The sequence below is a fragment of the Lontra canadensis genome, unplaced genomic scaffold (assembly GCF_010015895.1).
Source record: "Lontra canadensis isolate GAN:19392208 unplaced genomic scaffold, GSC_riverotter_1.0 scaffold2, whole genome shotgun sequence".
In the NCBI taxonomy this organism is placed as follows: Eukaryota; Metazoa; Chordata; class Mammalia; order Carnivora; family Mustelidae; genus Lontra; species Lontra canadensis.
Window position 1 is genome coordinate 11,555,916 of NW_022630996.1, and position 15,981 is coordinate 11,571,896.

General features: G+C 41.1%; 1 protein-coding gene across 2 annotated transcripts in view; it reads right to left on the reverse strand.

Moving 5' to 3' along the window:
* Positions 1–4,020: 4,020 nt before the first annotated feature.
* LRGUK (leucine rich repeats and guanylate kinase domain containing) overlaps positions 4,021–15,981 on the reverse strand; it is a 104,730-nt gene continuing 92,769 nt past the window's right edge. Inside the window, exons 18-20 of one of the 2 annotated variants that reach the window (XM_032868987.1) lie at positions 15,401–15,523; positions 9,042–9,193; positions 4,021–4,790 (exon numbers count right to left, since the gene is read on the reverse strand). In XM_032868987.1, coding sequence (XP_032724878.1) covers positions 4,660–4,790; positions 9,042–9,193; positions 15,401–15,523 — 406 coding nt within the window. In that variant the 3' untranslated portion in view covers positions 4,021–4,659. Of the gene's footprint in view, positions 4,791–9,041; positions 9,194–15,400; positions 15,524–15,981 lie in introns of those variants that run through there. The other variant, XR_004383968.1, reaches the window with a different exon arrangement.

The window sequence follows — 15,981 nt, forward strand, 5'->3', positions numbered from 1 at the left end:
CTCTCATCATTATGCAATATACCTGTCTCTGGTAAAAATTTTTGCACCAAAGCCTACTTTATCTGATACTAATCACCGCTCCTGCTTCCTTTTGATTAATGTTTGCATGGTATATGCAAACACGTTTCTATCCTTTTACATTTGACCAGTATACCTTGTTAAATCTCAAGTGAGTTTCTTGTAGATAGCAAATAATTGGGTCACATTTTAAAATCAAATCTGCCAACCTCTCTGCCTTTAATTGGTGACCACTTATTCTAATGTTAATTGCTATTATATAAGGGCTTAAGGCTGCTTTTTGTTTTGTTTTGTTTTGTTTTATGGTTCTCTGTTTTCTTTTTCCTGCCTTCTCGTGTGTCATTGAAAAGTTTTTAAAACTCCATTTTTGGGGTGCCTGGGTGACTCAGTGGGTTAAAGCCTCTGCCTTCAGCTCAGGTCATGATCCCAGGGTCCTGGGATTGAGCCCCGCATCAGGCTCTCTGCTTAGCAGGGGGCCTGCTTCCTCCTCTCTCTCTCTGCCTACCTCTCTGCCTGCTTGTGATCTCTGTCTGTCAAATAAATAAATAAAATCCTTATTAAAAAAAAAACTCCATTTTTATTTATCTATAGTATTTCTTGGATGTATCTCACAAAGTAGCTTTGTTAGTAGTATTCTAGGTATTACATTATCCATAGGATTTATCACAGAGTCTACCAGTGTTACTATTTTAACAATTCAACTTCAACAACTCAAAGATTACCTCCCTTTAAGTCCTTTCATTCCTGCTTATAATTGCCTTAAATTATACATAACCTCTACACATACTGAGAATCATATTAGATGCTATGATTTTTCCTCAGTCATGAAACCTAATTTAAAAAACTCAAGATGAGGGTGTCTGGGTGGCTCAGTGGGGTAAGCCTCTGCCTTTGGCTCAGGTCATGATCCCAGGGTTCTGGGATCGAGGCCCACATCAGGCTCTCTGCTCAGCAGGGAGCCTGCTTCCCCCCCTCTCTCTGCCTGCCTCTCTGCCTACTTGTGATCTCTGTCAAATAAATAAATAAAATCTTAAAAAAAAAAAAAACCCTCAAGATGAGAAGGAATTTCTATGTATTAGTCTGTATTTTTACTTTATTGTTCAGTTTCCCTTCCTTTTGTTTCAAATTTCCTTTTTTATCATTTTCATTCTGTTTCAAGAATTTTCTTTAGTCATTCATTTAGGATACAGGTCTGCTGGCAACATAGTCTCTTTGTTTTCCTTCCACCTGAGAATGTCTTGATTTCCCCTTCATTCCTGAAGGACATTTTCACTGAGTTCTAGATTGACAGGTTTTTTTTTTTTTTTCTTTTAGCACTAGAAAATGTTGGATCTACTTCCATGGTTTCTAGTGGTACCATGATTTCTGATAAGTAATCCACCATCATTTGATTTGTTATTTCCACATAATGACGATGTTTTCTCGCTCATTGCTTTAGGATATTTTTCTTTGTCTTTAGTTTTCAAAAGTTTGCTTACAATGTGTCTTGTTGCAAATTTATTTAACCTGTCTGGGTTTTGTCATCTTCTTGAATTGGTAGATTTTTGGCCTTTGCCAAATTTGGGGAATTTTCAGTCATTATTTGTTTGAATACTTTTTTAGCTGCATACTCTTTTTTGCTCTCCTGGACTGCCAATGATTATTAAACAGTCCTACATGTCCCTGGAGCTCATTTTGTCCTTCAGTCTATTTTCTTTCTGTTTTTCAGATTGGGTAATTTCAGTTGCTCTACAAGTTCAGAATTGTCCCACACTCTGTCCTATCCATTTTACTACTGAGCCTCCCAGTGGGTTACTGTATTGCTCAGGTATAAAATTTCCATTTGGTTCTTCTTTATACCTTCTATGTATTTGCTAAGATTTTCTTTTTTTTTGTTTGTTGTCTGTCTTTTACATTTTTTCCAATTATGTTTATGATTGCTTCTTGAATCAGTTTTATGATAGCTGCTTTATAATCTGTCAGATCATTCCAGCATCTGTTTCACCTGGGCATTGGCATATGTTGATTATCTTTTCTCATTCAAATTGAAGTTTTCCAGATTCTTGATGAGTTTTGTTTTTCTTTTAAAAAAAAAAAAGATTTCTTGGACATTTGGGATAGTATATTATGAAAGTCTGGGTCTTATTTAAATCTTCTTAGCGTACTTTCTTTGACACCATGCTAGTGCGGGAGGGAACACTGACTCATTCCTGCCAGGTGGAGGTAGAAATCTAAACTCTCCACTCTCCACCCAGACTCTCTTGACACTTAGAGTAGGAAAAGGGGGAATGATGCCTTATTGATACTGGGTGGGGTAGAAGTTTAGGGTTCCCATTAGGCCTTCACTGACATATCTTGGCTCGGATGTTAATTATCTTTTGTCATTCAAGTTAAAGTTTTCCTGATTCTTGATGAATTTCTTCTTTTTTTTTTTTTAACTACATCTTGGACAGTTGGGGTAATATGTTATAAGAATATGGATTTTATTTAAATTTTCTGTTCTCCACATGGCCTCCACTGGCCCTGCAAGAAGATAGGTCAGTGGCGAAAGTCCTGGATCTCCACAATTACATGGTTTCACTTACTTGTGGAGCATAAGGAATAACCTGGAGGACATAGGGAGATGGACAGGAGTGAGTTGGGGAAATGGGAAGGGGAGACAAACCATGAGAGACTGTGGACTCTGAGAAACAGACTGAGGGTTTTGGAGGGGACAGGAGTGGGAGGTTGGGTGTGCCTGGTGGTGGGTATTAAGGAGGGAGTGTATTGCATGGAGCACTGGGTATGGTGCATAAACAATGAATTTTGGAACACTGAAAAAAAATTAAATTAAAAAAAAAAAAGAAGAAAAAGACTGCTTAGTAAGAGTAAAAAAAGACCTTCTCTGACACCACCCTGATGAGAAGGGAAAGAAATGCCTCAATACTCTCAGGTAGGGAATGGAGGTCCAGGTCCCTATGTAGCCTTCAATGACACTGTGGGAGGGGGTTCTCATTAATACTGGGGAGTGTTGCAGGTCCTAGCCCTCCACAAGAACTTCCCTGACACTATCCCAGCAGGGAGAAGGAGGAAACCTCATTTTAGCCAGAAAAGCCTTTGCTGACAGGGTAGGGAAAAAGGGTGAAGTGACATTTTCATCCACAAAGACATGGATGAAAAGTTTTCTGTCTTGCCAGGTTGCCCCTTTCTTAGTTCTTTACCTAGAAGAAACATGCTTTTGGCTGGAGATGTGTGGTCTTTACTGTCAATGTTTTGGCATTACAGCTTATCTAGCACCCAGTTTGAGATATCTGAGCCAATAAAGAAACCCAGGGAACTCACCTCTGTGTTGCTTCTCAGCTCCCAAGGTCCCCAGCTGGCTTGTCTTCTCCCTTCTACGTCTCCATCTTCTTATATTTGTTTTAGATATAATTTCTAGGATTTGACTGTACTTAGTGGAAGAAATAGGGAAAAGTGTATCTCCTCCATGTTGTCTGAAATTGGAACTCTTATTTTTATATCTTCTGGTGTTTCTACAGTATTTCAAAATAACTTTTTAAAAGATTAGATAATGCTAGAGAACATTAAAGTATCCCACCCTCTGCCTCCTCATTGCTCTAGAGAGGACTAACTCTCTTTTGCTGCTCAGTCTTGTCCTTTTTTTCAGGCTCCTCCCTTCTATCCCCTTCCACTAGCCCTAAGAAAAGAACTTTAAGCAGCTTCTGTTGAGAATAGGGCTAAGTGGCAGACAGAAGCCAATATAGCAAATCAAGTTACATCCAAATTTGTCATGGGGAAAAGGGGCTATTAAAGGGGGTTTTAATATTTTTAAAAGGGAAATCATTAAAGGGTTTTACTATTTTAAATATTTAAATATTTAACAATTAGTACAGTACGATGTGGAGGCTCTTGCTCTCAAGAATCAGCAGGCACAGAGAATTCAGAGAAGAGACCATCTACCAATCCAGAGAGATGTATTTCAATATTTTAAGAACCAATATAACTACCCAATTTTTTTTTTCTGCCAACAGTAGGTAGTGAAGCTATAAAGATGAAGAAAGTTGTTTAGAAATAGTTCTAATGACAAGAAGTACATAATCACAGTCAGGAAAGGGTGAAGTAAAAGAAATATCTGGTAATTCTTATTCCTTCATATTGCTAAAGCAACTCAAGAACCATGAAAAAATACATGAATTCCTTTTGAGAGATGCAGTCGAGATCCTTTTGGTCACTAATTAAATGGAACTCTACAGTCCTTTCATAATCAGAAGAACAAAATATTTCAGTCCCCTAGGGTATACACAAATGTTATAAATGGACACATTAAAATTTCAAAAGCAGAATCCCAGTTGGATATATCCAAAAATCACTATGCACACAGCAATACCAAGATCTTGGGAGGGTTTGCCATCTGATATTTCAGAGCAGGAAGCAGCTGGAAAAGTCATTAAGAGCTATGAGAAAAACTGAAATTACATTTCTAAAAGCTAAGAATAACTTACATTCTAAAAAGACACTACTTGAGAATCACAAAAGAAATTGATTGAGAGAATTAAGGCACATAGAACATTCTTTTGTAGGTAGATAGTTGAGTGGGAAACAGGATCCATGACCAGGTAAGACAAAGGGATTGGACATTGATCAGAACAAGTTTTGTACGTTAAGACCAAATGTGACTCTGGTCTACTTGCGACCCTGAGGGATTGGAGGGAGGATGAGTTTGGTGTTGAAACCTGGGTGGCTGACGACCGAGACCGTGTGTCTTCTGTGTTGGACAGGCACTTTGTCCCATGGAAGTGAGTGTTTATATAGCTCTGTAAAACATTAAGGAAACAAAAGGTAGTACATAGAGTTAACCTCTTGGTACACAATACATTTTTTTTGTTTACAAAGAAAATAAACATTGCAATTTTATAAGCACCAGAATATTGTTTATACTTAATTCATAACAAACTGAAGGGAACAAAAGACACCCAAACAAGAAAAACAGGGGATGAGTTTCAAAATACATCATGTGTAGGTTTGGATAAGACTTAGGTTATGTAAATTTGTCCAGTGATCAGAAGTTGCAACCCCAAGTAGTTCCCATGCTACTTTTCTATCCTGCTCATACCCTCTGTAATGATGCCTGACATCATATTCTTTTACAATCATACCTAACCAGACTGAACACACACACACACACACACACACACACACATCCTAAAGTCCTCCCAAGAAAAGCCTTATCCACTGTGCTCTAAGGCTGCTTTGTTCACCGAGGATGGAGACACCAAGGATGGACCATGGAGCTAAGTTCTATTGGGGACTGTGGGCAGCAAGATGAGTTTGAAAGATAGAGACTGAAGGTAGAGCATGGTGGCCACAGAGGAAGCTGAATTCTCACTGGGGAAAAGCACTGTAGCAGGGACTGAGAAAGTAAGGCAGAAGATTCTACAGAGAATGAGAAAAATGGAGTGACCTATACGGTAAGATTAGGAAGACTCCATCTATTGCACAGACAGAAGCAATCTGAATCACTGAAAGGAAAATGGACCCCCCAACCCCCGCCCCTCACCTTGGAGATGTTTTTCAAACTGGAAAGGGTAACCAAAATGTCTTAAAAGAAGGAAGGCGCTACAGAAGAAAGAAGACAGTGGAAGTGTGGGCCTCCTTTCTAAATCAGTTCAAGATTCCACACCCAGGTAAGTTGAATCCCAGCCTGCCGGGGTAAACTACAGAAGTGCTTTCAGAATTTGGTCTTGTAGAGCTCACTGACAGTAAGAAAAGACAAATAACACCGCTCTTTTTAACATGGGAACAAAGGTTTACAAACCAGTGCACTTGACTTCAAACCTTAGCAAATTCAAGTTTGTGAAAGAAATGGTTTGTGCATTTATAAAACACCAGAATGAGTGATAAGTGTTGGAAGGAGTTTGTAAATTATGTCAAATTAATTATTTTCAATTAACTCAATTTCCCTTTTACTTGGGCAGGAGTCAACAAATGTATAGCCCATAGGTGAAATCTGGTCTGCAGTGTGTTTCAGTAAATAAAGTTATTGGAATCCAGGCTATGACCATTAATTTACATATTGTCCATGGCTGCTTTCAGACCACAATGGGAGGGCTGAGTCATCACAGAAGGGTCTAGCCCTTTACAGAAAACTTGGTGACCTCTGAGTTAGAAAACACCACTGTTACAGTCTTGTCTTGATTTCCACACATATCAGAGTGTCTCACATAAAAAGACGCTAGAGAGATGTGAGTAGGAATCACAAGGCAAGTAGACTCTCCCTGGAACTGAGTCTCCGAAGACTTGTCACAGGACACTACTGTTGCCCAAGTCCTGGGTCCTACTGTTGGCGGAGACTATGAGAAAGACTTGGGTAGCATGCTTGCTGCAGAAACTTATAAAACTGTGAATATGGAGGATGAAACAAAACCCAAAATGATCGAATTAAACTAGAATGTGGTGCTGAAACCAAAATAACAAAAAGAAGAAAATAAAATCTGCCTTCACGTAAGAAGAAAATCAAGTACATATGTGTTAGATGACGGAAACCTGGTCTAGCAGTTCATGTGCAAAAGACAGGAGAGCTTAACTGACCTGGAGCCAGTCGTGTGACTTATCTCAAAGAAAACCGCCCCTGAGAGACACCAGCAAGTTGGCAGACAGGGAAGCTCCAGGCCCTTGCCCCGCTGTGCAAACACTGAACAGTGAGACTAACGGAAACAACCTTGTAGGAGCTCTGGAAATCAGAGCCCTACGACCAAGCGAATGCCCAAACAAGAAAAAGCCACATTAAAAACAGTAGGAAATTTCAAGGTTTTTTTCCCACTCATTTTTGCCAACCGGAGAGAGTAGAGCACTGTGCTAATGTGCATGGGGGCTGCCTGAGCGGTCTGTGTCCCTTAACTCGGCTTTCAGAGGGCCACAAGTGGCACAACTGGGGGCCCATAGAGCTGAAGCTGAAAGCAGTGAGGACCCAGAGCCACGTATGCCTGAGGTGAGACACTGCTAATTGTAGAGGACAAAAGAACACCATCTTCATAAGGCCCCAAGAAGCAGCTGGAAAGGAAATAGAAGTTTTTTTTGTTTGTTTGTTTTTGTTTTGTTTTGTTTTGTTTTGTTTTATGTTAATGGCTGTGTATGCTAGGAAACTGGAAAAAAGCATCCATGCAGGTCCAGGAAATGTACATGTCCAGAAAAGGACTGGAAAGACCTTAAGCCTTCATACTTACTGGTCCTGGGCTCTGGACAAGTCCCGCGGACCCGGGGTGGCCTGCACGGTAGCTGCTTTTTCAAATGCTCAGTTTTCAACAAAACACCACATGGCACATAAAGAAACCAGAAAACATGACCCATTCAAAGCAACAAAGTAAATCTCCAGAAACCATCCCTGAAGAAAACTACCACTATCTTTGGCTTCTGTGTATACAAATTTATAATCATCATACCGAGTAGGTATCTAGCACCTGACTTCTTTCTTACACCACACCACATCCTGTACGCTCTAGATGATACCATGTGACACTAGAATATACAGAAACATACATATTATATATGTGTAATATATGGTGTACAGGATGTTTCTCTATTATTGTAGGACAGATAACACACTCAAGGCTCAGACATCATCTGATTTGCCCAAAACTATGCAGTCAGACAATGGCAGAAATGGAGCTAGAACCAGGCCTTTGCATTTTGAGTCCAATGTTCTTTTCACGGGTCACAGCCCCACTTGGGTTCTGGCTGGACTGTTTGGAATGCAGTTCGTGCCCCTAAGCATCCCATTGAAGGAAAGGTACGAGAGGACAGAACATAAGATAGGAAAGGTCTGGAAACACTGTCCTATGGGACACCAGACCATGATTGGCCTTGGTGACACATTTGGTCCAGGGCTCCTGGAGTTTTGTCCTTAGGCCCCTGAGTGGCAGGTCACAGTCTTGAATGGGTTTCTAGAACACTTCCCACAACCTGTGAGGTGACAAGAAAGTGTCTACTTCAGAATCTGGGATGACTTCCTGGAACCCTGGTCTTGGGACTCTAATCCTTACTGTCTGTGTTCACTCTGACAAATAATAAAATCCTTGAAAATACTTTCTCTCAGGCCTCATCTGTCCTGAAGTTAAGTACAGCTGAAGAGTCCCTGCCCTTGAGTTGGCTAGAAGCTGCCTGTTTAGGAACCCTGCCTTCTGGACATGCCAACTGCTGTGTCTTCTTGTCCCCGGCAAGCTAACAAGTCTTTATCCTCTTTCTGGTTTCCCCACTCACCTGAGCGAGGGGATCCTCACGTCCCCTCTGGGCTCGGGCAGAACTTCGCCACCAGCCCAGGCTACAAATGGTGTCTCCCCGCTAGCCTGCAGCTCCCACGGAGTCCTCCAAGTTACTCATTGTTTTATCCATTGCTCACAGAGCCCCATCTTCTAGCCCAACACCAGGTTACTTTCTCCCTTTCTCACTTCACCTCCAGCCCTTCTGCCTCGCCAACCCTGTTCAAGGTCTTTGCTCACGGTCATGTGTGAACACCACTAGCGCTACTATGCCCAGAGACAAAAATACAATGCCCACCTTGTCGGGGCCTGGAGATACGCATCCACCTGTGTGTTGAGGAGCAAGGGGCATGAAGGGGGTGACCTGGCTAGGCTGGGCCAGATCCTTTTAAATCTACAACCGACGGGATTCTGCTAGACTCCCAGAGCGGAAGATGGGCCAGCAACCTGAAACCTTCCAGGCTTCTCTTCACCCTCCCCGAATGGAGCCCAAGTCATCCAAGACCCCCTGCAGAGGGCACACGCCCTTGACCCCAGAAGATCCCTGCAGGCAGAGCGGCTCAGTGGGCCCAACAGCAGCCTATTCTAAGCCCACTCTAAGTGGCCTAAGTGACCTTGGGCACATTCCTGACCTTGCCGAACTTTGTTTTTCATCTCTGAGCAATGGGAGACCAAAAAACCCCCACCCTACCTCAGAGGAGAGGGAGGACTTAAAACACTCATTTAATTTAAAAAAAAATCAGAAGCAGTGGGAAATAGATACAGCGATGTTACTGCGCATATGAGACCCGCAAGTAAGAGGACACATACCTCTCAGGGCCTGATCAGCCTCACCATCACTTACTGCTGATCCCGGGCGAGAATAACCACTGCCCTCTGGAGGCTGAGAAGACATGTCTTTCGACCATGGGTAAGCATGAAATATTGTAGAGTAGTTCTTGAGAAGGTGGGAATCCTTGCCACTGAAAAGTGAAAGGTCGAAGCCTGTGACCGCACTGGGGGCCTCTCCGGAGCCCCGTCCGTGGCGTGTGCACGTCTCTGCTGAGCTCAGGCATTCAGCGCGGTCTGCGGCAGGAGCTACATGGCAGCGGGCAGAGTAAAAGCTGTACAGAGGGGCATAAACCTCTCCTTCAACTGACAAAGCAAAGCAAAGCGCCGTGATGGGTACTAGAGCACACGCAAGTTGACAGAGTCACGGGTACTAATTCCTAGCACTTCAGCACCAAGTGCAACTTACATAGGGCAGTTCCTGCTATTTAAGGACAGATGACATGCAAGCGTCTTAGGAGGCCTGATCTGGACCACACACCGGGCATACCTAATGCGGGTTTTGGGGACTGGGATCTTGTTCCCCCTTTAGGATGAGGTTGGGTTGTGACTAGCGTGCCCAATACCCCTGTGTTTGGCCCAGTGCACTTCCTGCCATCAGGTTACTCTCCTTTGGGATTCACCTGCTTCTTGGCTTCCAAGGCTTGTGGGAGGTGGGGGGAGGGGTCTCCATGGACAGCAGAGGAGGGGCTCATCCTGAAGAGCACCATGAAGTGAGTGAGTTTTGTTGCTTTGCTTGCAGCAAGTTTAAACATTATTTCTTAATTTTTAGGTGCATTTATTTATTATTTAGCTTTTCTCCTGTCATTTATAAACATTTACCTTTGGAGGATCTAACTTCCTGTTTGTCCTACCAGTTTTATGAACTCTTTATTATTTTTATTTTTTTTATGAACTCTTTATATATTGAATGTTGACTCATTTGTTACATTTTACATAGTCTGCTGTTTTTCCTTTTACATTTGTTTTGGACCTAGAGAAACTTAAGGTGTTTACATGGTCAAAATGTACTCCTCTTTCCCTCTGTGAGTTTTCTTATTTCTCCCCCAAAAATTTCACTAATGTTTTAAGGAACTCATTACAGTTGACCCTTGAACCACATGAGGGAGGGGATTAGGGGTACTGACCCTCCCTGCAGCCAAAAAGCCACATGTAACTTTTGACTCCACAAAAATTTAACTACTCACAGCTTTTTGTTGACGGGAAGCCTTACCGATAACATAAACAATTGATTGACACATATCTTGCATATGTATTAGATACTGTATTCTTACTCTTAGAATAAAGGAACATAGAGTAAAGGCTCTTAAGAATATCAAAAGGAAGAGAAAATGCATTTATGTATTGTAGCAGTGCCCTGTACTGTACATAACCCGCAAATAAATCGACCCGTGCAGCTCCAACTGTGTTGCTCAAGGGTTAATGGTCTATACATATAATTAAAACCAAGTTCTATTATACAGAAGGGCTCATAATTAAAAAGCAGCAAGCCAAGCCCTACCTCTCCCAATACCACTTTCACTCTCCTGAGAGCTAACCATTTTTTAAAAAAAAGATTTTATTTATTTATTTATTTGACAGAAAGAGAAAGAGAGAGATCACAAGCTGGCAGAGAGGCAGGCAGAGAGAGAGGGGGAAGCAGGCTTCCCGCCGAGCAGAGAGCCCGATGCGGGGCTCGATCCTAGGACCTTGAAATCATGACCCGAGCCGTAAGCAGAGGCCCAACCCACTGAGCCACCCAGGCGCCCCAGAGCTAACCATTTTTAACCATGTCTGTTTTCAGATATTCTGACAATAATTTTGTTTGTAAATAATACATTACTTTTATTGACTTACCAGTTTTAAAACAATCTTTGGTAGACATGGCTGTCTGCTATAATCAGAAAGGATTCAGCTCACTTAATAACACTCCCCCTGTTTTTTCTCCCCCAAAGAGTTCTGCCACTGTTTTCAGTTCCTCCATCTGTCAGACCTACATGGTCATAGACTGTATTTCAATCCCGTCTTTCTTGTTCCACCGACAACAGATGATGCGTGTTGACTTTCTACCTCTACCTCCTCAACTTTGTCATTAGAGCTCTACTCTTCACTGCCAGTGTTAATTATAGTAAGTTTTGTTGTCAGAGTGTTGTCTTTTCATGATTTAGCCAAAGATTAATTTAAAATGTTGAAAATTAGGAGGTAATTGTTTACTGCAGAGCCTGGAGGTCGGCTGCGATTACACACTAGCTGTAGTTTCAACGCAATGACTACTATCTCAGCACAGAAGTACATTTCTGGGATCAAATGTCAAATTCAGGTTGACCTCCACTTGTTCACACTCCACATTTAACTTAAGTTCATATCTTTGCAGTAGCAAAGGCTGATACAAATTGGGTCTACTCTGGATAAAGCCTGTCATTTAATGAGCGTGTTTCTGTCTACCAAGCGGATATTACTACTGAGCAGAGTGAAAAGGGTAGAAGCCAGTTTTAATGAGGTGTCCCCAGGAGTTCAAGGCCCCATTACTAAGAAACACAGTCCAATTAGCTATTTGGGCTTGCCCTTGACCCAAGAGGAAATGTAGGGGGTGATGTAGGCATACTGAGGGGACACATCCAATATGAGGGCACTCATGCTGTCTGTATTATGTCTGAATGGCAAGCAGAGACTGCAGTACTTGGGTCGTAGTCCATGGCTGGAATCCAAAATCAGCTCTCCTGGAAAGCTCCCACACTGGGCATGGACACCTGCCTTCTGCTCAACCTATTAACTACAGCTAGGGCTTGATGGCACCAACATTTCCAGGCAGAGGTAGTCCAGGATGGAGCCATCTCCCTGCAGCTAGGGTTCTGCTTAGAAGATTTGAGGACTTGTAGGGGAGCACCTGGGAAGCTCAGTCGGTCAAGCATCTGCCTTCAACTCAGGTCATGATCCCAGGGTTCTGGGATCAAGCCCCACGTCGGGTTTCCCGCTCAGCAAGGAGTCTGCTTCTCCCTCCGCCTCTCCTTCTTCCCTCCCCTGCTTGCGCTTTCTCTCTCTCTCTCTAAAATAAAAAAAATCTAAAAAAAAAAAAAAAAAAGAAGTTTTGAGTACTTATTATCAACAGACAGAAAAACTGAATTGCTCATTGGATCATTGGAAAGAGGGGATCCCTCTTACCAGGTTGGACTGAGTACTTGGGTTTGTCTTTTTTTGTTAGACAACAGTTTTTGGAATCCCTTCACAGAATACTAGCCTGTTTCAGATAGAATACTGTGATCCTAGAAGATTTTGTTTTCCAACTCTTGCCCCAACATAAGGTAACTGAGTTAAGACCCACTTCCTAAAGAAGTGAGACCAATACCTCCAACTTCTGGATTTCTCTGTGATTAAATAGCTCTTTCCTCTTGCAGTGGGCAAGTGACATTAGTAACCCTGCTTGGGAGCTTCTCTCCAGAAGTATACTAGACTGAATCTTGTTCTGCTCAATAGAATGTTAGATGCATTTATGTGTTAGGGGTTAGATCTTCTATTCTAAACTATAGCACCATAAAGCTTTATTCCTTCTTTTAGTAAAAACCCACAATAAACCATAGATCTTATGGCCAACCTCTAAAGTAATACCAACATAGTATGTTAAAGAGAGCACAGAAGGAAAATAGCAAGAAAAAAAAAATGCCACTGGATTTTTAACACCTACCATATTAGCTTGTTAGGGTTGGTGTAACAAAGTACTGTGAACTGAGCGGCTGAAATTTAGTGTCTCATAGTCCTGGAGTCTACAAGTTCAAGATCAAGGTGTCAGAAGGGTTGGTTCCTTCAGAAGGCTGTGGCAGAGAAACTATCCTAGGCCTTTCCTCTAGCTTCTGGGGTTTGCTGGCAATCTGGTGCTCCTTGGCTTCTACATCACTCCAAGCCCTCTTCTGATGCACATGCCTCGGTCCAAATTTCCCCTTTTTATGTGGACACGAATCATATTGGTTTAGGGGTCTACCTTACTGCCTTATTCCAGTATGACCTTATCTTAACTAATTACATCTGCAACAACCTTATCTCCAAATAAGGTCACACTCTGAGGGGACAGGACTCTAGCATGTGAATTTGGCAGGGGGTGGGTGGGGGGTGCACAACTCAACCCATAGCACATGTTCTGGTCTCTTATTTTTGAAAAAGTGTAGGTCTTCATTTAAAACACACACCCAAAAAAAGTGGGGGGGTGGATCACAAAGCAAGGCCTTTCAACAATTATTTCTTCCTTTTTATCAAAGAAAATATTACATGAAAATGCTTTGAAAGACTGATGTAAAAAAGTGGTGGAGTTGAAAGATACACATATGTTACCACCAGCGAATGGTCAGACTTGAAGGTAGGTCTGAGCCACCCTTTTCACCATGGGGCCTGATGAGGTATAAGCCCAGTGTGGCCTGTTAAGCGTTCTTTTTCTCTATTATGGTCTGAATATGTCCACACTTTTCCTTCAATTAATACTGAATATTAATACTAATTAGAATACTAACTAGAATACTAGGGTCTCCAGTAGCTAGTGAAATGTGTAGGCTTGAAGGAACCACTTAGAAGGGATGGTTATTTTTCATCATCAAGGTTAAGGGAGGAAATCCAAGTGTTATAGCAATGAAACTCAGAAATAAAGGAAAACGTCACTCATTTTTTAAACTGTCCTTATCAAGACACAGGCTCTCAAAAAATATCCCTTTGCTGGGGCAGACTTTTAAAAAATAACTTTTTAAAGTTACATTAATACTTCAAAAATACTTCACCACTGAAAATATGGGAGAACAAAGAAATAAAAATTGGTCATAATCTCATCACTACAAGATAATAACTAATAATATTTTGGTGTATTTTCAGTATTTTTTCCTGTACATACACACGAATATTTTTAGACCTAATTACATTGGCTATACATGTGTATCTCAATTTCCACACTTACTATTATATTATAGGCATTGGTTCGTCTTTAACGCTTTATAATTTTAACATTTGTTTTAACACGTAGAGTGATGTGAGAAACTTAACTGTATCTAAAGGAATTTTTTCCATTTATTAAATATTTCATCAAGTCATCATGGATTCTAAATAGTTTTTTTAGGAAATAAAAATTAAGTATAAATTCTAAATTGAAAATTTGAGTAATAAAGTGAAGTTCCTATTTTCAGAAGGTTAGTAAGAACATGACAAGACCTTAATTATAGCATTTAAAAATTTTCAATTTAGAAATTACAAAAAATGATAAAGAAGAAAATAAAAATAACTGTGTTTCTAGAGAAATCTGCCCTGCTACTATTCTAGTGCATTGCATTCCAGTCCTATTTCTTGTCTGTTACACTGCCTTGTGTTCAGATAGCGCAGACACTCTGCTAAACCCACATGACCCTTTCTGAAAAATTCTCTACTTGGTTCTCTCTCACTGGTCTGGACACAGATAATCAGATAAAGGATGGGTGCTTGATATAGGTGCAATCAATCCGTAGACCATCCTGTTTCCCATGAGGGCTCTGGCTACAGATCTCTATTCAAGAGTGGCACACCTAGTAGACGGTGATTGACCCAACCAGCCAGATCTTTTCTTGGGAAGTCTGGATTCAAGACCTATGTATGGAGAGATGGTCAACTGTAGAAAAAAACACAGCACAAGCAGAAACCAAATGCAGCAGTTTGCCCGCAAAGGCCAAGCACTAACATCAGTGGTAGAGTGTCAGCTGTGGTCTGTATATGGTCTTCAGCTTAACACACACTCAGCTTTTGAACCACCTTTTGACATAGTAAGCACTGGAACCCTGAAATGTCCTTTTGTGTATTGGACACCAGCTGGTAAACATTTAGAAACAAAGCACTATATTAATCAGAGATGTTAATCGCAAATTACAAACACCAACTCTGGCTCATTTTAATACCTAAAAAGGAGTGACTGAAAAGCTACTGTGTCGACTATAAACTAATGAAAAACTGAAGGTTCAGACCTAAAACCTGGGTAGGAATCAAGGTAAGCTACGTGCCAAGAACAGAGCCACGTCTCAATATGGGAAGAGATCAGTAGATCATCACAGCTTGCACTCCACAATGGACACAATGGATTCTGGATCCTCCACTCCCGGTGTCTGGATGGATCTCTACCTGCACCTGCATCTTTGTGTCTCCCCCCATTCAAAATCCCAGAGAGAAGCTTTTAACTGGATGGACCCAGGATATATGCTTATGTCCTCCCCCAGAGGGCCACGATCTACTCCCTTCAAATTCCATGGTGGAAGGTGGGGTCCTGCTCCCCAGTTTCAAGATTTCTCTGAAGTGTAGGGAGGAGTGCCATGATCTTCACTAATCAGCAGAAAATAACTGATTTTATTGCATAAAACTCAACTCACCTCCTCTCAGAATACGGTCCAATGGGAGCTTTAAAATAATCTTCACAAAGCTCAAAATTTTTCTGCAGTTCTAAAGCTGTAAAATAATGTAGACCATTGGTAACAGGTGCTGGCACTGGACCCCTGGAATCAGAAAAAAAGAAAAAAAGAAAAAAGAACTTTGTAATGATACCAAGCATACACACACATAATACCTAAATACTGACTGATATAGCCACATAAATGTAAATACCTGTAAAATACATTTGGAATAATGTAATATATCCACTCAAACATATACTCCAGACTTGTCTTAAAACACTAGCATTATTAATTCTAATTTGTAGACTAAGGGAATTTATGTTGTTTTAAATCTTCCTTATCTATGAAGTCACCAATATTGGCAAATCATCTTCCTACTGATTAGTATGTATTCTATGTATTCCATTATAAACCCTTGTCCATTTGTTACGTGAGTCCAACAATTTATCAACCGCTATAAAAACTGAAATAGATGTTTTCAAATTTTGTTCCTAATCCAATGCTTTGAAATGATACCAGAATAAAGTATTTCTAAAAATTCTAATATTATACTCTCCACT